This window comes from Myotis nattereri, assembly GCF_964212035.1.
Source record: "Myotis nattereri genome assembly, chromosome: 7".
Lineage (NCBI taxonomy): Eukaryota > Metazoa > Chordata > Mammalia > Chiroptera > Vespertilionidae > Myotis > Myotis nattereri.
Window position 1 is genome coordinate 6,477,185 of NC_138082.1, and position 22,512 is coordinate 6,499,696.

Consider the following 22,512-nt stretch of genomic DNA (forward strand, 5'->3'; position numbering starts at 1 on the left):
GCCCTGGCCGGTGTGGCTCGGTGGATAGAGCGTCGGCCTGCGGACGGAAGGGTCCCGGGTTCGAATCCGATCAAGGGCGTGTACCTGGGTAGCGGGCGCATCCCCAGTAGGGGGCGTGCAGGAGGCGGCTGATGGGTGTTTCTGACTATCCCTCTCCCTTCCTCTCTGTAAAAAAATCAATAAAATATTTTTAAAAATTAAAAAAAGGTAAACCCCTTAAAAAAAGAAAAGAAAAAGATGCTCCCAATCTATTTCCTCTTCTGAATGTTTGTTTAATTTGATCTTCGCTGTAGCGGAAAGCTAAACCCTCGGGTTTAGTGTCAGTCCGGTCTTCTCCCCTCCGATGGGCGCACAGGGCCGCGCCCTCTTGCACAGACCCTCCCGCCTGCACGTGGGCTCCGTCCGCTCCAGCCCTACCCCGCCCCGGGCCCCTGGCAGTCCCACGCGTGGTGCATGCCCAGGCACTGAGGCCCCGCCCTGCAGGCCGCCTGCAGGGCACGCACATCCTCGGAAAAGGATTCCCAAACACGGACGCCGTTAGCCCAGCGCCAGAGGCCCGCGGCGGGTCAGGAGCGGGGCCAGGGCTTGGAGCCGGGTCTGTCTGGCTCCAACCCCACGCTTGGGATTAGAGGATGGGCTGCCTCCTCCTTAGACGGAACTGGCCTTCACCTCCTGCCGCTCCTTGGGCGTGGACTGCACCCCCTCTGGCGCGCCATCCTCGGGGACGGAGCTGGGCGTGAAGGATGGGAGCGCGCAGGGAAGGCTGCGTTAAGGCAGCCCAGCCGCTGACCGGGATTCCCGCCTGGCTTTCTCCAGGCGCCAGGGAGCCGCACCCAGCGCAAGTCAGAGGCCTCCAGCCCCAGCTGTCCGGGAAGAGGAGAGGGCATCGGAGGAGGACCGATGGCACCTGGTGAGCAGAGTGCTCTCCTGAGGTCAAGCGGGCCCAGCCGGGCTTGTGCGTTATCGGCTGCCTGGGGTTTGGGGGCAACAGTTGCGAAGCTATAGACTCACGTTGTGGGGACTCGGGAGCGGGGAGCAAGGGGTGCAAGGATAGTCTTTCTGCTACAAAACGCCTGTATGACGTGAATCTGTTTTCCTTCCTCCACTTCCCTGTGGCGTGTCCCCTGGCGAGTCAGAGGGCACCCACAGTGCCTTGGATAAAGGGGAATGCCTATGGCAGCAATGAAAATAGCCAGAAAAAACTTTTTAGACTTGCAGACTCGATTTTCGAGAGTCAAATGGAAATTCGGAAGAAAGCAGACAACTGAATTTGTGCCATGACAACAGGGAGTACAGGGAGGGGATGACTCCATCCTTTCTCCTTGTCAAGGTGGGGGGCGGGGGGGGGGGGTGCAGAATGGGGTGTGACCCTTCTGGGGAGGCGATTTTTCCATGGCTCTTGCACTTTTCTGTGAAAGCTGTGACAGTTCTCATGCTGGGCTAGCTTTTCAAGGGTATTTGTTGCAAACACCCTTGAAAGAGAGAGTTATTGACTCCCTCTGGGGCAGAGGGCAAGTTTGTTTTCCAACCTGTATAACAAAAACAAGGTCTCTCCCGGGCAAAGGTTGAGCTGTTTTGCTGGTGGCCTCCTTATAAGAGTGGGGGTTTCCTGAGTGTGGAGTTCCTCCGCTGTGCACAAACCCACTTGTGCATCCACCTGGAGCCAGCGCCAGGGCCCAGATACCCGAGAGAGAAGGAGAACCAAGGGGAACAGGAACCTCACGCTGCTGCCTGCTACCCCAGAAGTCTCAGGTGTCTGCCAACATCTGTGAAACTGCAGCGGTGTAGCATGTAGCTTGCAAGTAAGGTAAAACCTCACACCCTTAGCAGTTCTTAACCTCCCTAGACCTGGGATAGGGGACAACAGGCCATGTGCTAGGGATGGGGAGCAGGGTGCTCATCGAAGAGGATCAGAGACGGTGTTGAGAGACGGTCAAGGACCCCTGGAGGGCCGCGATCACCTGCAGAACATTCATTTCCATTGGCGGGAACACTACACGTCAGCTGTTTTCCTAGCAATGGCTCTCAGCCAAGAGCAATATCACTCCCCCAGTGGGCTTTTATTTTATCTTATTTTTAATACATTTGTATTGATTTCAGAGAGGAAGGGAGAGGGAGAGAGAGATAGAAACATCAACGATGAGAGAGAATCACTGATCGGCCGCCTCCTGCACGCCCCCTATTGGGGATCAAGCCGGTAACCATGTGCCTTGACGGGGAGTTGAACCGTGACCTCCTGGTTCATAGGTCGATGCTCAACCACTGAGCCACGCCGGCTGGGCCCCCAGTGGGCTTTAAGAATGTGTAGGGAGGTGTTGGTTGTCAACATAATAGGGCAGCCATGGGGAGACCACTAACCTAGTATCTGGGACCAGGTGTGCTAACTGGCCACACTCGGTGAAGACCCGACCTCCCCCACTACCAGCAGCATCACCATTAAGACACCCCAGTCCGTGAGGAGAGCAGGCCTTTCACCATCTGCCACCTGCCGATTGTGAGGAATTTTCCAAAGGAGGCCGCCCCTGCCCTGAGACTTGGCAAGCTCGTAGTGGAAAGACCCATGTGGATGCTCCTCCTTTTCAAAGGCCTTAAGCTGAGGAGCTTCCCTGTGTGGGGGCCACGACACCCCAAGCAGGGGTGGCGAGAGGAGAGGGGAAAGCAGCCACGCGTACTCGGGTGGAGCTGGACGGGGTGGGACGCTCCCTGCCACTCCACTGTGGATCTGAACAGGCTAACAATTTATGCTCATCCATGATTACTTATGTATTCTAAGTGGAAAAAATATTCTCGGCGTTAACTAGAACCAGCTTCCGTTACTGTGTGGACAGTAGCAGAAGAGCACACATTTATTTCAACTCAACCAGTATTTCTTGAACGCTGGCTGCATGCTTGGCACTGTGCTAGGTACTGGAGATGTAAAACGGGGAAAACAGACACACACACACACACACACACACAGCTCATTGCAGCAGAGCATGCTCACCCAGACACGGGGTCTGCTCTTGCATAAATGCTCCCCGTGGAATTCCGTATCAGTCATCATGCACAGAAACGACCTTGGAATGTACAGACTTATGTTAGCAGGACACCGATGTTTGCTTCTAGTACCAGGTTCCTCTTGCAGGAACCACAGAGGAAACGAAGCAGCTCTCCATACAGATACAGGAAAGGGAGTGACTCCCAATGAGAATCTGAGAATCAGCATAACCTGCCCAAGTGGGAGGAGAGGAGAGGCTTGCTTGTCACCCACACCAGTTTCTACACCCCCCTCCCCCCTTTTTTAAATTGGTTCACAAGACAGAACAGGTTTCAAGTGTACAACTCAATAAAACATCATCTGCCCACGACATGGTGCACCCATCACTCCAAGCAGACTCTTCTTTCTCTCTACCGCCCCCCCTTTGCCCACATCCACCTACCCCACCCCCGTCCCTCCGGCCTTCTGCCCTCCCTCTTGAGGGGGTGTGTGTGGGAGAGGCAGAGGCAGGCTAGGATACTTGGTGCAGCACAACATCCACCTGCTGAGCACAGTGGCAGAGAGCCTCTCCCAGGGACCCCAGCAATTCTAGAATCCCATGATCCTTTGCTTTCTATTTCAACTGTGGATATTTATCACTGATCCTCCTGGGTATGAAACTAGGACTGGGAGTTCTTTCAACAGCATGTGCTGAACGTGCGAGTGTGTCTTCCCCCCAGAAAAAGACCAATTTTAAACCCAAATCCCTAGTACATATAATGAACTAAAGTAAAAACGAGCAACATCCCTTTCTAATGAAAGTCTTGATTGTTAAAAGCGATATATACACATATAAGACAAGCTGAAAGGAAACTTAATTTAGTCATTTCTCCTGACTTGATGGTGCTTTGATAACTTGCAATTATATGCGGGGCTCTACATTGACATGTATGGTTCTAAAGTGGAAAAACCAGCAAAGTATGCACGTAAGTCACAGAGGTCCCAAAGGTCAGGCTGTTTATATGTAAATCTGGAAATACCGAATAAAACCTTTACAAACTGACAAAAGTGGGGGCAGGGAAGGGGGTTAACAATGGCCATGATTGACTTTTTCTGATGAGCAGCGTCATCTGTGGTGTAAAAATAGCCAGATACCTGCAAGAACAAGAAAATGCTCTAATGAAACAGAAAATGAAGTCGGTACCATTAGCACAAAGACTCAAAGATCAACATCTTCCAGCAAAAACTCTTTTCGTCCTCACTTTCTAATCAGCTGCCAGGAAAGGCGAGCTGATGATGGAGTCTTCTCTGACCCAGACGCTTTGCTTCTTCCCCCACCAGTCATGCGAGTCCCATCATGTCACCATCGCACCCAGTAGGTGCTTTCTCCGGGTCCGCCCCCAAACAGCACCTCACTCCACGCTCACAAGAAGCATGTCTTTGACATTTTCTTTGACACGGTCTGTGAGCTAGAGGGTAGCACCTGCAATTTATAGGTGGAGACTGTGAGGCTTAAAGCAAACTGCATGCACTACTGTCTTCTACCGGAGGAGGCGCTGCGTATTAATAACTGTCCTGTTTTAGCAGTGGTTGGTCGCCAACCTTTGGGACCTCAGGGACCATCAGTGGTCCGCGGACCACCGGTTGGCGAGGTTGGCGACCGCTGGCCTAGGGCCCACGTGTGAGAAACAGTTAAGGGGACGCCTCTTAACCTCTTTCTGTTTATTCTATTTTATTTTCTCACGCAGGAGAGGTTTCAAGTGCATATACCACATGGTAAGTTGCATCTTCTTTTCAAAATAACATTATTTTTTTTTAAATCATCACATTTACAAGAATCGATAAGCAAAATCCTTTCACATGCACAATAAAATGCAACGGCGGCACGCTTCCTCACAGTTTCATTCCTACCTGGTGGAAGAAGAGGAGGAGATTTTAATCACGATTTAGTTCCCTTTATTATAGGGAACGGAATCGGAATTATTCAGCCGAACAAAAGGCTAATAGACTAGAATCATAATGTAGCTCCCTGGAATGCACCATACTTATTTTTTTAAATGATGGGTACTCATTTGGTAGGAATGCTACAGTAACAAGAATAATAAAATTCAAATATTAAACATAATATACTTCTAACCTTTTTCCTATGAGAAAAAAAAATCATCTTTAATATTTTACTTTACTTCCTCTAGGTGAGGATGTTCAAGATCAAATATATGCTTATTACTTTCTTCTAAAAGGAACTATTTTTAAACTTTACTTTCTATTTAATCCAACTGCACAATTTCACATATTTCTTTATGATTTTCCACACAACTCAGCTATCTGCCCGGGTCTGGGGGAAAAAGGATACAGGCAAAGTGAGTGATATTCCACTAGATGTAACCATCCTATTAAGAGTGATAGTCCTATCATTTTACTATATCTCTTCCCACAAAACTATGCTTAAAATGTCATAACTGTCATTCCTCCTTAAAACAGACATGAAATACTGAACCACATCCAAATAGTACCAGAGATGAGTAGCTTCTAAACTACTAGCACGTATTTCTGTGGGGAAATAAAATCATTTTTCAAATCACTGCTTTCCAAACCTCTTCATGAGCGAGCCGTCTGTCTGGGAGGAAGGGGGCCTCTCACCTGCTCTCAGGAGAAGCCGTCAGCCTTGGAGGCCGCGGGGAAAGGGGTTTCTCCGCTCTTGGAACTCAGCAAAGGCAGAGGCGATGAGCTCTGACTGCACAGAGAGGGGTCCGGGGGTCTCATTTGTGGAGAGAGTATTTGGAAACCTTTCAAGGTCAAGACCTCTTCCCTTAAAATACGCCTGGAGGGTTCTGAAAAACTGGACAGAGAAAGAAAATGTTCCATTGCCACATATAAATTAAACACCCAAAAGACTCACAGGTGAATATTTCCCCCTGAATTGATAGGGGAGCTCACCTAGGAGGCAGGAGGTGGGAACTCAGGAGCAGAAGTACAAGCTTTGGCCACTTCTTCCCGCTCCCGCCCTGGGCCCCGCCCTGGCCCCCACCCGCCCCCTCTCTGACATTTCAGCCCCACACAAGCTCACTCGCCACCGTTCTTGGTGGAAATCCCGCGAGGAACAGCCATTACTTAACAGCACCAGCCAGAGGGGCCTTGTGAGCCATCTCTGCATACCAAGGTCAGAGGTCATATTGAATCCATGGCCTGGTGCCTCCTCTCTGACTGAAAACAAGACCCCGGTCATCGTCTTCGGAAATCATTTTTGTCCGACATGGACTTTCCAGCTTTCCTTCAGGACGTGGATCAATGCAGAGAAGCTGTACACAGCGCCATTTGCTTGTTTTAATCCTGTGTTGTTATATTTCACATCGGTGTGCACCGAAGACCACTTACACAGGCATGTGCTCTGTGTGCTCACAGAGGCAGGTGTAGATCGGCCGCAGGAGCCACGGGAGGCCAGCTGCCAGGCCAGCAGAGCGCTGGTCTGGGCCCGGGGGGGCCTCCTCCCAGCCCAGGGCCTCCTCCCAGCCCGGGCAGCCTTCTGTGCACTGCTCTGGCAGAGTTCAGCGCACACAGATCCCGAGACACAGCCAGCACACCGCAGCCCAGCACGGCCGGCGCATGCTTACCAGCTCTCGGTTCCTGGGGTTGCTGAGTGGCTTCCATGTGTCTGGGTTTGTCAGTGCGGCTCCATGCACAGGCCCGAGGAGCACCAGGGCCGCAGACAGCAGCAGGAACGCTTTGGGCATGGTGGACTGCGGCTGAGTGAGAGGAAGGATGAGGGGAAATGCAATGGCCACACTGAGGGAGGGAGGGAGGGAGGTAGAGAGGGAAGGAAGGAGGGAGAGAGAGAGAACAAATGCAGAATAAAAAAAGAGCCATTTTAAAGGGAGATAAAGAAGAAGAAGTAGCATCCTGATCCACCTGAATGTCACGGCCCTCTTCTTCTCCAGATTCATTTGCAAATAAGAATTCCAAATCCAGCTGATGAGCTTAGGGGAGGTCCACAAAAGTTAGAACATTGTACAATGATAAGCAAAGTGATGATGAGCACAACCTCCCAAGTCTGAGCAGACCATTTTATCTTTTTAGAAAATGCACCTTGTTATCTCCCAAAAAAAGTGAAATCTTACACAACAAACAAAAAAGCACCCCAAACCCATCGTAAAAACCCCAAAACTGAGCAATGCACTTGCCACACAGCAGGTTCACACCACACCAGGTAAGTAAAGCTGGTCTCCCACCCCGAGGTGGGCAGTGGAAGGGAACCCCAGAGAAAGGGCTCAGACAGCTTACCGGGAGTCCGGCTCGGCTGGCCTGGTTGCTTACGCCGCCTACAGCCCACGGGGGAGCGTGGCTGCTTATAACCGGGGTTGGCTGAAGGTGGGGGTCACTGACGTGAGCAAGGGGAGTTCAAACACAACGAGTCCATTTTCATCCACAGCACAAACACCCTTGAGAACCACATCTTCAAACTTCTCCAGGGATAAACAACTTGTCTTATAAATAGAACCACCACTGGCCATTTTGCGTGGCTTTTATAACACAGGGCACTTCCAAACAGCCAAGTGGCCTCTGCCTTTTATACTTGCAAGAGAAGGTGTATCATCCTGGGAATATGACGATGACTAGCCCACGTAATAGGATGCTCTTCTGCAGATAGCAGCTTTGGAAATTGAGAGCATTTTTTTTCTTTACACAGAAAATTCTAGTGCAAGGGACAAAATTGCTCTTCATGAATGGCACCTCATATCTCTTCTGAGAACCTCAGGAATCTTTACATGTTTTAAACAGTGGCCTGGTTTCTAATAATACCCCCCTCAAAATAGACTACAAGATAGCACGTGTAGCATGGGGAAAAGAAAAATGACCATACTTACAGCACTGTCCTGCTGAATAAACGTAATCATACGAAAGGCGAGGGCTGAGAAATTGGATGTGATGGGCTGGGAAGTTGCTTGGTCCCCGTGATGCAGGGCATCCCGGACAAGCTCCTTGCTGAGAAGGCTGGTGATCTGAGCTGAAAACCAGAGTTCCTGGCTATTTCTCATCTTGACCTTGGGCAAGTCTCTATGACCTTCATTTGTTTACGTCTTTGTTCGTTCGTTCAACAAATTTTTATCGCACTGCCCAAGGCTTTGAGGATAAAATGATAAGAATAATAAACATAGGTACGGCCCTCATGGAACTGGCATGTTAGTGGGCAAGACAGACATGAGCCACATCATTATTTAACAAAATACAAAGGGCGCTGATTTCTACGAGGAGGAACTGGGTGCTGCGAGAGTGGAACAGGGAGATCTGGTTCCGTCTCGAGGGTCAGGGAAGGCCGCCGAGATGAAGTGACCTGACAGCTGGCAGCAGCAGTTACCCAGGCAACCGGGGGTGCACAGAGGGAGAAGAGCGTCACACAAGGTGAACAGCTGCGCTGGAGCCTGAGGCTGAACGTGAGTGATGCCCTGGCCGGGTGGCTCCATTGGTTGGAGTGTCCTCACCAGGAGGGTGGCTTCCATTCCCAGAAAGTTAGTGAGGAAGCGGGGAGCAGAGGGCGCCAGGTGAGGTCGGTTCAAGCCGGAGCTAAGAGGTAGGCAGAGTGTGATTTGTCTGCTGCAGGCCGTGGCAAGTCATCGAAAGGTTTCAGCAGCCAAGTTGCTTGATGAGACTTGCATTTTCCAAAGGTCATTGTGGTTGCAGTGGGGGAGAGAGACGAGGTAGAGAAGGGGGGGGGGGGGACCAGGCAGGATGAGGTGTTAAACTGGATGAGGAGGGAAGCATGGATGCAGAGATATGGGTGGACCTGAGAGAGAGAAGAAGGTGTTGCTAATGTACTGGGCACTAGAGGAGGCAGAACTAAGAGGAAGAGAGTGTCAAAACTGCCTCTAGGTCTCAGGATCAGTGAACTCAGCCCCACTCCCTGAGACAGCAAACACGGGCCTGGGTGGGTGAAGGTCATGAATTCCCTCCGGACGGATGTGTTGTATTTGAGGAGCCACGTGGAGATGGAGATACAGAGTTGGATACACAGCCTGGAGCTCAGAGGGGAGGTCTGGGAAGGAAATGTCAATATGGGAGTTATTGGCATATAAATGGATAAGATTTTTTTCAATAAAAGTTAGAAAATGAGAAGAAAAGGTGGTCTAGGGCTTGAGCTTTGAGAAGTGTTAGCAGGTCACAGCCATCTGTAGGAATCTCTGTGAGGGAGACCCTGGAGGCAGAGGAAAACCAGGAAACTGACAGCAAGGGAAGCAAGTGTGTCGAGAAGGGGCAGATGGAGTAAAAGGAGGACTAGGAGGGTCCCGGAGCATCAGACTGCTGTGGTGGATGGAGGGGAAGGTCAGATTAGAAGTGAGTGGATGGACAAGAGAGAGAGAGACAGTGAGTACATCAAGCTCCTGAGTTCAGCCGTGGAGAGACGGTGGGAGAAGGTCAGCCGTGGGGAGACGGTGGGAGAAGGTCAGCCGTGGGGAGACGGGTGGAGAGAGACGGCAGTAACCAGAGGGGAAATGGAGTCCAGGGAAGGTGCTGTTGTCATTGTTTTTAACGGGAGAGACTTGAGTTTAAATGTCAGTGATTACGTGAGTAAATGAATATCCTGGAATTTCACTATATCATCTGTCCTGAAAACTCCAGGGCTTTGAAGTTAAAATAATGAATGATACTGAAGTATTAGGTTATTAATGAGATTATAGCCAAGTCACAACACTGTGAGTCCTTAGACCAGGGGTGGCAACCTTTTTGTGAGTATGTGCCAAAACCAGCAAAATCTCTGACTCAAAATTCTTCTGCGTGCCAACCCTAATTTTTGGAGAACATGTTACGCCTACTTGATATCTCTTAAGGTGTACATATGTGAAGAACCTTGAAGAAATAATAAAATTCATTTGAGCGACAAAAACACAGTATATGATGATGAAAAATACATTTATTTTTTAATGTATACATGTACACTGATAGTCCGACAGAAAACTTCATGACTCCGTTTGATATTATCAGTGGGACTTTTGCTGCTGCATCACTGATGACAGAAATTTTACATCAGGTTTATATTTTGTGACCTTCAGAGATATGCACAAGCTACTACTTTCATCCATCAGGCTACTCCTATTATGAGACTTAACAAAGTTCATCACTGAGAACAAAGATTCACAAGCGTATGTGGATGAAAACATGGAGAGTAACACTGTTGCAAAGTTTTTTAAACAGAAAAAATTTTCTGGAATGGCATTGCAAGTCCTCAATAGTTCGTTTTCGACACTTCTCTCTGGTACTCCTGTCTCTAATTGCTTTTTTTCAATGTTTTCCAAGTCAACTCTAAGGTCAATAAATTTCTGCTTCCAAATTGAGCTACTCTGAAATTCAATCAACTGCATTTCAAAGTCAGCCATGTCTATCCATGAAAACATTTGTAAGTTTAGTTCCTCCAGTTTCATGCTGTCTGGAAACCTCATAAATTTTGCTGTCTCTTCCAGTTTCTGAATTTCACAAATCTTGAGAAGAACTTCTCAATAGTTGACTCGATGATGTTTAAAAACAGCTTTTGAAGGCTTTGACAGTCTGTTCTGTCATCTTTTGGGCGGTCTTTCATGTGCCTCTTGAGGTTTGGGAAATATCTAAACCTCTCACCATCCACATCCCTCTTAAAGACTTCCAGTTTCCTTTAAAAGCCTTTAAGTAACCAAACATAACATCAAGTGTCTTGCCAGTTCCTTGTAATTTAACATTTAAGTCATTCAAATGTTCACAAAAATTGTAAATGGAAGATTAGAAGAGAGGGTTTCGTGTGCCAGCAAAAGTTACTGGCGTGCCATGTTTGACATGCGTGCCAGGGGTTGGCCACCCTTGCCTTAGACCACACTCCCTCCTCACATTCCCAGTGAAAGGAGAGGAGAGGAAGAATCCTTTCCAAGTAAAAAGCAGACCTCCTCGTCCTGGCTGGTGTTGCTCAGTGGTTACAGTACTGGCCTGTGCCCTGAAGGGTTGCAGGTTCAATTCCTGGTCAAGGACACCTACCTGGGCTGCAAGTTCATTCCCCTGGCCAAGGTCAGGGCACATGTGGGAGGCAACCAATTGATGTGTCTTTCTCACATCGATGTTTCTCTCTCTTCCCCTCCCTTCCTCCCTCCCTGCCACTCTCTAAAAATCAGTGGAAAAATATCCTTGGATTAAAAAAAAAAAGCAGACCTCCTCTTGTTCCTTCCTCCTGGAATGGAAATACCAGGCAGTCACCACTATGCTATGAGAGATGCATTGTGGGCAGAGAACTAATGAGAGGAGAACTTGGGTTCTTGATGATTTCATGGAGTCCTGTTCTGGACTATTTCACTGGTTAAGGAACTGTTGTCAGGTTTCCTATTTCATGCAAATAAGTCCTAACTAAACAGGCTGTGTAGGGAGATCAGTGCCTTTGAAAAACAGAAGAGAAGGTGGGAAAAGTAGGTCAAACAGTCAAGAAGTTTTAACTCTCTATATCCTATATAGAACACTAGAGACCCGGTGCACAAGATTCGTGCACTGGGGTGGCCCTCAGCCCAGCCTGTGCCCTTTCACAGTCTGGGAGCCATCAGTCGGACATCCTTAGCACGCTGCAGAGGCGGGAGAGGCTCCTGCCACTGCCGCTGCACTCGCCAGCCGTGAGCCTGGCTTCTGGGCTTCTGGTTGAGTAGCACTACCCTTGTGGGAACTTACTAACCACCAGGGGCCAGCTCCTGCATTGAGCGTTTGCCCCTGGTGGTCAATGTGCATCATAGCAACCAGTCATTCTGTCGTTTTGTCAATTTGCATATTACCCTTTTATTATATGGAACTAGAGGCCCAGTGCACAAAAATTTGTGCACTCGGGTGGGGGGGTGGTCCCTCAGCCCGGCCTATGCCCTCTTGCAGTCTGGAACCCCTCGGAGGATGTCCACCTGCTGGCTTAGGCCCGCTCCCTGGGGGATCGGGCCCAAGCTGGCAGTCAGACATCACTCTGGCAGCCCGGCAGCCCTCGGGGGATGTCCACTTGCCAGTGGGGAGCAGGCCTAAGCTGCAGTCGGACATCCTTAGTGCTGCTGAGGAGGCGGGAGAGGCTCCCACCACCACCACTGTACTAGCAGCCGTCAGCCTGGCTTGTGGCTGAGCAGAGCTCCCCCCGTGGGAGCACACTGACCACCAGGGGGCAGATCCTACACTGAGTGTCTGCCTCCTGGTGGTCAGTCTGTGTCATAGTGACCAGTCATTCCCAGTCGTTCTGCTGTTAGGGTCAATTTGCATATTACCCTTTTATTATATAGGATAGAGGCCTGGTGCATGGGTGGGGGCCGGCTGGTTTGCCCTGAAGGGTGCCCCAGATCAGGGTTGGGGTCCCGCTGGGGTGCCTGGACAGCCTGGGTGAGGGGCTGATGGCTGTTTGCAGGCTGGCCACAGCCCCTTCAGGGTAGGGGTCCCTGCGGGGGTGCCTGGGTGAGGGGCTGATGGCTGTTTGCAATCTGGCCACAGCCCCTAGCCACCCAAGGCTGGCTGGAAGCAGGTATCTGGGATTTATTTATCTTCTATAATTGTAACTTTGTTGCCTTGAGCAGAGCCCACAGCCAGCCAGGGCAGGCGGGAAGCTTGGCTTCCTCCATCACCGGGGCAACCAAGCCTCCTGCTTGCTCCAGCTCCATGGCTGCCGGACGCCATCTTGGTTGGGTTAATTTGCATATAGTAATTCTGATTGGCTGGTGGGCATGGCTTGTGGACATGGCTTGTGAGTGTAGCAGAGGTACGGACAATTTGCATATTTCTCTTTTATTAGATAAGATTCCCAATTTTACAGCAACTCCAAAAAGGATGTCCTTCTTGTCTCATCCACTTCCCCACTATCCTGCATATTGTATTCCCATTAATCTCTTTTAAACAGCATTTTAGTATTATTACTCTTGTTTCCAAAATTTTTCATCTTCCCCCATCTACACTAATAAAAAACATGCAAATTGACCATACTTTTGCTACGCCTTAAGCCATGCCCACCAGCCAATCAGAATTACTATATGCAAATTAACCCAACCAAGATGGTGTCCGGCAGCCATGGAGCTGGAGCAAGCAGGAGGCTTGGTTGCCCCGGTGATGGAGGAAGCCAAGCTTCCCGCCTGCCCTGGCTGGCTGTGGGCTCTGCTCAAGGCAACAAAGTTTCAATTATAGAAGATAAATAAATCCCAGATACCTGCTTCCAGCCAGCCTTGGGTGGCTAGGGGCTGTGGCCAGATTGCAAACAGCCATCAGCCCCTCACCCAGGCTGTCCAGGCACCCCAGCGGGACCCCAACCCTGATCTGGGGCACCCTTCAGGGCAAACCAGCCGGCCCCCACCCATGCACCAGGCCTCTATCCTATATAATAAAAGGGTAATATGCAAATTGACCCTAACAGCAGAACGACTGGGAATGACTGGTCACTATGACACAGACTGACCACCAGGAGGCAGACACTCAGTGCAGGATCTGCCCCCTGGTTGTCAGTGCGCTCCCAAGGGGGGAGCTCTGCTCAGCCACAAGCCAGGCTGACGGCTGCTAGTACAGTGGTGGTGGTGGGAGCCTCTCCCGCCTCCTCAGCAGCGCTAAGGATGTCCGACTGCAGCTTAGGCCTGCTCCCCGCTGGCAAGTGGACATCCTCCGAGGGCTCCCAAGCTGCCAGAGGGATGTCTGACTGCCAGCTTGGGCCCGATCCCCCAGGGAGTGGGCCTAAGCCATCAGGTGGACATCCCCTGAGGGTCCCAGACTGCAAGAGGGCATAGGCCGGGCTGAGGGACCTCCCCCCCACCCGAGTGCACAAATTTTTGTGCACCGGGCCTCTAGTATGAGTAATAATGGGGTAAACTAGCGGGGAGCCAGAAATGCAGCAACAGAAGGGTGACCTTAAAGTGCTACACTCTTTAGGTCTCAGGAACTAACTGAATGTAATGGGCAAGGGAGAAATGAACAAAATGAGAGGATTTTCAACTTGTGTAATTGAGAAGATTTAATATATATTTGGAAACTCAAAAGAGCTGCTACCTAGGCAGGGAGAGATTTTATAAAACTAAATCTCAACAGGAAGTTGAAACTAAGTTGGTTAGTTTGGAGAAAACCAGAGATGGGAGAGTTAAGAAGAAAGCGCCCGTCATTTCTGGGGCACCTACTCTGTGTTGGGTGCATTTGGTCCATCCTCTCACTCCAACCCTCACCCCAGATCTGGTACTAGCCAGAACTGGTGGGTGAGGACCCAATCTCAGTGAGGCTAAATGTTTTGCCATTGACTCAAAGATGCTCAGATATGGAACCCGGGGAGCAGTTCTGTCCGACTTGGTGAATCACCATGAAGAATATAACTCTGAAGTCATTGAGTTAGAGACAATCTCCCAGGGAAAGTACAGAAAGAAGAAAAGGGAGGCTGTGGGCAGATTTTTAGAAACATTTTTTTTTCCCCAAGGCAAGAGGAATATGGTCAGAAAAAATTTTGGCACAGAGAAGAAAGTGAACTAATATTATTATATACGTATTACCAGCCGTTAGTGGGAGAATTCTATCTCCTGGACAATCTGGTTTTGAGTTCTACCAGAGGCAAATTGCTTCATTTCTCCGAGACTCTTTCCTGCCGTGTATTGTGGAGAAAATGACCTCCCTCTAAGGGTTTGTACGGAGAGGAAATGAGGAGCTACATGTGATGGTGTCTGGCACAGGCTCTGGAACAGCAGGTACTGACTGTGTGTGTGTGTGTGAAAGACAGAGCCCAGGTGATGGGCAGGCTGCACAGACCCACACTGTGGTCTGCAGTGTGACTCAAACACATTGCTTACACTTTTTAGTTTTCCTATGACTTGCTTCTCTTCCTTCAAAATGGAATGGAAGCCTGTATTTCTGACAAAGGATTTTGGAACCCCCAAATCTTACTGCGTTATAGTCTCACTGGAACAGCAAGTTCTCTTAAAACAAGTTTATTTAAAACTGTAAGACACTGCATCAAGATGAAGATATGTAAGTGTACCGTTCCTTAAAATAAAACATGAGCCCTGGCGTGCCCATATAGATGCATGTGGGAAGATACAAAACAAGAAACCTGGGAAATACTGGAATTTACCTGGTTGCCACTAGTTCCCTGAGATGGGGCATGTGAATCACATCCCAGGCTCAGGCATTCACTTCCTGGAACGCCGGGCTTGCTGTAAAGAAATCGTGCTGGAGGGGCTCCTCCCAGATGTATTCTGGAGGGTGAACTAGCAAACAATCTCTGCACCACACGTCCTTGTTCACCGAATTTATTGTCGCACATTCAGAATACCAGATGATGACAGATTGAAAAGAAGCACCAAAAATCACTACAAAGTAATACCTGAGTGGAGACTGACCTAAGACAAATACTCATCTATCCAACCCTATACCGTAATGTGGAAACAGATTAAAAACATTCACAACACTCCATAGAATACAAGAAGTTGCATTTGATGAATGACAACCAGGCGATGTAATCATGTTAATTATGTACCATCCCAAAAATACACAGAAAAGTACACACGTGTATATTTATCACACCAGACATCATACAAAGCACTGGGAAAGATCATGCATGTTTCGATGAGAAGATCCGCAAATGACAGGGCAAATTCCTTTGAACTGAAGTATTGTTACTATGCACTGCATGTTCTGGATGAGATCAAAATGATCAATTTGCAAACAAGTGATTACTGAGTCTCTCTTGGTATGACACAGTTTGTCCTCTACAAACTCTTAGCTACAAAAACTGACGCAGGCTGACAGCCATGAGCTTTGTTACATACCCTTTGCCCAAACGGCGTCCAACTCAACTGAACCGTGCTGTAAGCAAAGACATGTTTCCTTTCTACATACTTTTAGAGAAACCGATGTTTATGTCTTTGGGGGGAGGGAGTGGGCATAAAATGGGAAGAACAAAATGCTTTATATTCAAAATTAAAATGGAAAAATATACACCACAATCGGAGAGATGTGGGCATCTTTGAGCAAAGACCCTGAATGTCCTATGAATGAAAGAATTTGTCTTAATAACTTATATCCATTATCTTAAATAAGCAATGTAGAAATGCCAGTTTTTACATTAAAAAAACAAAACAAAACTGGAACCAGTTCTCTCAAATAATCAGGAAGGAAAAAAAAACAGAAGAGGGTAAAATAACATTTAAAAATACACTACATGAATCTGAGATTATTTTAATTACTGAAATAGCATTATTGGGTAAAATTATTTTATTTTACACATAAATACAAACCTCAGTAATCTGAGGAAAAATACGTACAGGTCTTAGAGAAGAATCTGTCCTTGATAGAGTATTTATTTAAAAAGACAAAAAAACTACATTTAAGTTTAAGCTTTCCACGTGTGGTAAGTTCATAAGTACCACCATCTTCTCCTAAGAAATTATTTTCATAAACTTTCACCAAACATTGATTTCTATGTCTCTAAAGTGTAAGCTAATTTTAATCTGAAATGAGAACTCTAGAAATTAAGAGTGGCCTCTAGGGCAATAGTTCTGAAATACAGAGGGAAATATTCTGAAATACAAAGGGCAGCTTTTACTTTTTAAACTTTTACTTCACCAACCTCAAAGGAGAGGAGCTGGGCCCATCTGAGGAGACCACCGATAATAAAAACACAGTTACAAAACTGCAGGGCATCCCTTCATCGTTTTAAGGCACAGTCTGTTTTATCCCCAACGACTATAAGTTCAAGGTCACAGTGATAATATGCATTCCATTTTGGTTTGGTTTCTCATGGGTACGTTGCTACATTTAGTTATTCCTAAGTTTAAGAAACCATCATACAAGCACTTTAAAATAATACAGTTAAGTCATTTTTATATTTTTTAAAAAATGTAAATACACAGTACAATTTCCTAATGTATATACAGTAAAAAGTGGAGTTTCCCCCTCCACCGTGGAGGAAGAGAGGGCTATTTCTACCAATATCCCAACAAATACCTTTGAGTATGTGGAGAGCATGGTTATGTCAAATACAGGCATCTCTACTCAGAATAGGATTATTCAACACAAGGGACAAACTCATTCCAAAAATCAATGTTCACTTGATGTTTAGGGCCTGTACGCCATCTTTTTACTAATATCCACACGAGGTCTAAGTCCCCACTAGGTTACTAGGTTAATTCCCGCTGCCTCTTCACTGCCGAGGCTTCTTGCGTGAACAGCATCAACATTATCAGTGACATTAAACTACAGAAAACACTGCCCTCTGAGGGGCTAAAATTCCCTTTGAGAATTCATATAGGGGGAGAAGTTAAAGAACATTAACCAGGTAAACATAACAGCTTTTGAGTCTGTCATATTTCTACTTTTCTCGCAAGAGTACAACACTGGCTCAATGTTACCACGTCAACATTAACGGCTTGGTTTTTAATAATATTTTCCTTTAAGATAGGCATTTTAAAATATGTATTTCGTTGCACTATGTTGGAGTCAAGTGGATAATTTTCTCCTGCGAAATACGTGACTGTAACAAAGGGACTGAATGGAAATACAAAGAAAACAAATTCTATAAACTTTCATTACATAAGTGAGAGACACCTGTACTAAAAATGATCGGCAACAGAATGTGAAGTTCTAAATCACAGAATGAGTCTAAAGTAAGACTACTTCCAGCGAGTACGTCAACTCATTACTGAAAAATCATTACTGGGTAAACTAACTGTCACCCCCAATATCAGAGAGCAGTATTCCAGAAGTTATATGAAACAGAACACAACTATGCTATATGCTTTAGGTATTTTCAAAAACAAATTCGCATATGGAATATAAGTTTTGAGGATATGCATATTTAACATAAGTCCTAAATGAAAAATACAGAAAAGATCACTTTTGCTTTAATCCCAATATGCTAAGATAGTTCATTGGCACAAATATCTGGAGGTATCTTACATTTTCCTTTAGCTTTGGTGGCAAAGTGTGTTTTGCTAGCCATATGAATACAGTTATATTTTCCAATGAAGAGGTTGATGCTAAAAAAAAATTCAAATGTGTCTTTTTCTTAAAAAAGGGATGTAAAAAGCCCAATATGAAACAAAACCAGTGAAACATGAAATATAAAATATGCCTGTCATTTAGGCTTCTGAACAGTTAATAGTTATATTCTCTGTCTATAAATCTTTTACTAGTAACATTTACTATACAAATACTAAAAACCAAGATAACATTTAAAAAAACAAACAGCATACGAACTTTGCAAAAAAGGCTACTTTTAGACTTCCTAAACTAAGATTAGGATTCAAATATGCAAACAAATTTACACTCAACTAATCAAAATACAACAACAGTTTTTCTGTAAGTGTTCAAAGTTACAATGTACAGAATCAGTGCAGGAAAATCCTGACTCATATATATCAACTTCTATACAAAGTCATCAGAAATTAACTGGTTACCTGGTATTTCAAAATAGTCATTTTCTGGAAGCATAACACGCCAAATGCTTTTAGTCAGTACTGTACTTGATTTAAAAATTTTCAGCCATTGGCAATGTAGTCAAGATGTAGCTTAGACTATCACCTAACATTGGAAACACGTTACCAATTCAGGTGTAGTATTATACAGGGGTAGGCAAGAGTGGGTTTTTACAGTTGTAAGTATGTGAAGCACAGTTTACTCTTACATTATTATTTATTATTGTTCTCCATACGAACAACTGTAAGCCTACTTTTGCCCTTGCCTGTATTTATACTATGAAATAGTCTATTCTATGTCCAAATTTTATTCCGTTCTTCGAACTAAGTTACTAATATACGACATTCAGTCTTGTGTGTTCATAATCTACTCTCAATAACAGTGAATTCGGGGCATTTGAAGTAACTTACTCGGAGTGCTGGCCTGGCTTTTCTCTCCTATCGTCCTTTCCTTATTAACAATGAAGAACGTGAGCAGCTCATCGACTTTCTATTGCCTCGGGTTGCTGGAGAACGATGAGCGATATGTATAAATAAGAGCTCATTAAAGAATCTGAGAGTCCTTTATTTAAAGAGACTGGCCAGATAAAGAGCTTCACAGATAAGAAAAAGCTAAAGGAGTTCATCACCACCAAACCAGTATTATATGAAATGCTGAAAGGTATCCTTTAAGAAGAGGGGGAAGAAGAAAAAGGTAAAGATACAAATTATGAACAACAAATACACATCTATCATCAAGTGAATCTAAAAATCAAGTGAATAAATAATCTGATGAACAGTATGAACTGGTGATTGTAATAGAATCAGGGACATAGAAAGGGAATGGACTGATTATTTTGGGGGGTGAGGGAAGAGATTGGACAATAATCGTGCACCTATGGATGAGGACAGTGGATGGGGAGTGAGGGCGGAGGGTGGGGTGGGAACTGGGTGGAGGGGAGTTATGGTGGGAAAAAAGAGTAACTAATGTAATAATCTGAACAATAAAGATTTTAATTGGAAAAAAAAAAGAGACTGGGATAACATTTAGCTCGAATCATCTTAATATTCTGTAAAATCATCTTCTACATTTATTCACCAAAGTTTGGGGTCAGGGTCTATTTTCATAATTCGAAGAGGCTCTTTGTAGCTTCCTGTACCCTGGGGAGTGAGCGCCATGCTCTCCAAATTGACCCCCCCGACCCCCGGCCAAAGCTTCACAAGGCACCTTGTTTCCTACGATACACAAGGTCACAAATCTACAGCATGGATGAGGAAGAGTAGCCAACCAATGCCCAGTCACAGGAGGTCCCGACGCATCTAAAAAACGTTCCCAACTGATTTTAATTTACTGAAATTGCAAATGCACTGATATGAAGTTTCTGCGCTCAACCTCACCATAAAGCAAGACATTACACTAATTTAGATGTAATAATGCCTAAGGTGAAAATATAGGCCAAGTATATTATCTGGGATTCAAGAATCAATAGCCTTAGTTTGTCTCATCATTTTTGTGTTCCCTCCATTTTCCCCAGAGCTTTCGGGAACTGAACTGCAAGTTGAGTTTTATCTCCTTTTATGTCTCTTGACCATCTTCTGTAAGAAGTGCTAATGAGCAGTGAGGAGAAATAAACTACCCTATCAGTGGAAACTCTGAAGAGTTAAGTACAGAACTAGATAATGAACAAACCAGATAACATATCTCCTCTAAGCACTGTCTGTGTGAGGGATATGATAATCAATAATACTTTCTGGGCCTACTATCGCCCTTGCTTTTTCCTCACTGTACAGTCATGTAGATATCATAGTGTAGTCCAATCAAGAAAAGGTTTCCATTACATATCTAAGTTTATCTGACCAAAATAGGAAAAGATGGGTTGATACATGATTGATGAATAATGAAGAGACTAAAAAAAAAAAAAAATTGATGTTAACTCGGCACAAATGATTTTTTTCTAGGACCACTATTTTAAATATTTTCTATTCTGATGAAAAAGAGTTAGCAGAACTTGTTTAATTTCTGGCATGAAAAAGACCCAGAGAAAAAGAGCTTTCATGATCTCTCTGGTGTTATCAGCTCTAGACCGTAAGAGCAGTCACGTCTGAGGAGGCTTAGAGATACAGAGTGCGGAGTGGCTTTCCTGCCCCCGTGACCAACAACAGGTCCAGTGGTGATTTTCATAAGCAAAACCTTCCTCAACACTCAGCAAGCTCCCAATAAAAAGGCTGTAACATCAGGGCCCAGAAGTCTGATGCAGTAGATGGTCCCTGACTACCAACAGACAATCTCATCTTTAGCAGCATCACTGATGAAGCTGTGCTGCTGGGCCAGCTAAGAGCACGGGCTGCAAGCAAGACAGAAACGATGTGCAACCAACACAGGAGCCCTTTCCTTCACTCAGTGACAGAACCGTCAGCGCTGCGCAGCTCAGAGCTGCCTTCTCGCCCCTAGTGGGCATCGGGGTTTAAAGTGCATTAAGACTTGGTGAAGACCCTGTCAAAATGTTAAAAAACAAAATAAAAAAGTGCATATATTGATGCATATCATGGCTAAAGACCAACTGCTGCTTCTAAAATGTTTAATTAGAATCCTTTTTGTTGTTCTAAAATGAAATATCTTGTTGGAATAAATAAGACTTTAGGACTTGATAACTGCATTCACATGAAAATGCTTTAGTGAGCATCAGTGGTACCTTGTCTGCCTCTTTAAAAAGCTAAGGTAGCCCGGCTGTGGTGGCTCAGTGGATTGAGCATCCATTGGACCATGGACCATGAGGTTCTGGGTTTGATTCCTGGTCGGGGCACATGCCTGGGTGGTGGGCTCAATCCCCAGTAGGGTGTGTGTAGGAGGCAGCCAATCAATGATTCTCTCTCAATATTGATGTTTCCATCTCTCTCCCTTCCTCTCTGAAATCAATAAAAATAATTTTTTTAAAAAAGCTAATGTACTATTCACAAACAAGAAATATAAGCTTGCTACATTTTATTCATGAGCAGTACTGATTAAACAAGGAGACTCCAGATCGCAAAGACCCAGTGGCTATGGCTGTCAACGGAGGATTCACATTCATGAATTCTCTAAAGTTCTTTCTGTATATAAGCCCAACTTCAAGTCCAGAAAGAGTTAAATAACACAGTTAGCCTGTAACCTGAAGTACAATTACATCCGTGAAAAAGTAAAAGATACCACGGGTATAAAAGTTGTTTATGAGAACATGTATAGCTAAACATAGGCAGATGTGTCCTTATTTAAATATGTACATGGCAGGCCCTGGGACAGGTGTACAATCTACAAAACTCTTTCCTTCCTGGTGCTGAACACACATGCACTCTGTATCTATCCCTTTGGCTACTTCTCTCAGATAGGAGCCGGGCACGTCCGCCCTGTCGACTCTGAGGCTAATAACACTTCCCTTTCATGGAATTCGTAAGTGCAAATATGACTGTGGAACACTAGGCATGAAGTTGAGAAAGACAACAATGGAATCGACCAAACTTATAAGTCTCAGAAAAGACAGCAAGACCCTCGCTAACTGATGCCAAAAGAGCAAGGACCTGAGGAACCACCGAGAAGAGAAGTGGGGGACCCTGTATAGGCAGGAACATGGGGACAGCCCTCCACAGGCAGTAGCAGCTGAGAGGTGTAAGGGATCCAGGTGCAGTGGCAGGTAAGCTGGACTCCAGGGCATTCCTGGGCCCTGAGGAGGACGCCAGCTTACGGGGGCAGCAGTGGAATCACGGAGACGTAAGGACTTGAGAGGTTGTAGGTACTTACAGCAGATACATCTAAAGGAAGGACTCTATTGGCCAGGCATACCTCCGCCCGAGTTTATGTTTTCTTAAGGCAAAGACACCCAGCTCCATATCCTCCTTCCTACTCTTCTGGCTAAAAGTGAGCTGAAATCTGAAGTAGAAATATTATTCTCTCATCTGTCAAATAGTAATCACCTTGGCAAATCAACATTCCACCTGTTAAATCTAGTGGCTAAAGCCTCCAACTTATTTATACATATGCTGTTAATGGGGTTAACAGTTTGTCTGTTACTCCATTATTATAATTTTATGCATCAAATGTGGTACTGCACTTGATCATGCTAACCTTCCCCCACCCCCCCCACCCCCGCCAACAGTAGTCAAAAACTGTGCAAACCTGGAGTTTTTTTCTGACCACTGAAAATTAGT

General features: G+C 46.0%; 1 protein-coding gene across 1 annotated transcript; it reads right to left on the reverse strand.

Moving 5' to 3' along the window:
* Positions 1-5,615: 5,615 nt before the first annotated feature.
* On the reverse strand, positions 5,616-6,687 carry LOC308522447 (uncharacterized protein C2orf66; the record flags this gene model as incomplete). Its single annotated transcript, XM_081095931.1, has 2 exons — positions 5,616-5,795; positions 6,568-6,687. 2 exons carry the CDS (start codon positions 6,685-6,687, stop codon positions 5,616-5,618), a joined length of 300 nt encoding a protein of 99 aa, XP_080952057.1.
* Positions 6,688-22,512: the final 15,825 nt, after the last annotated feature.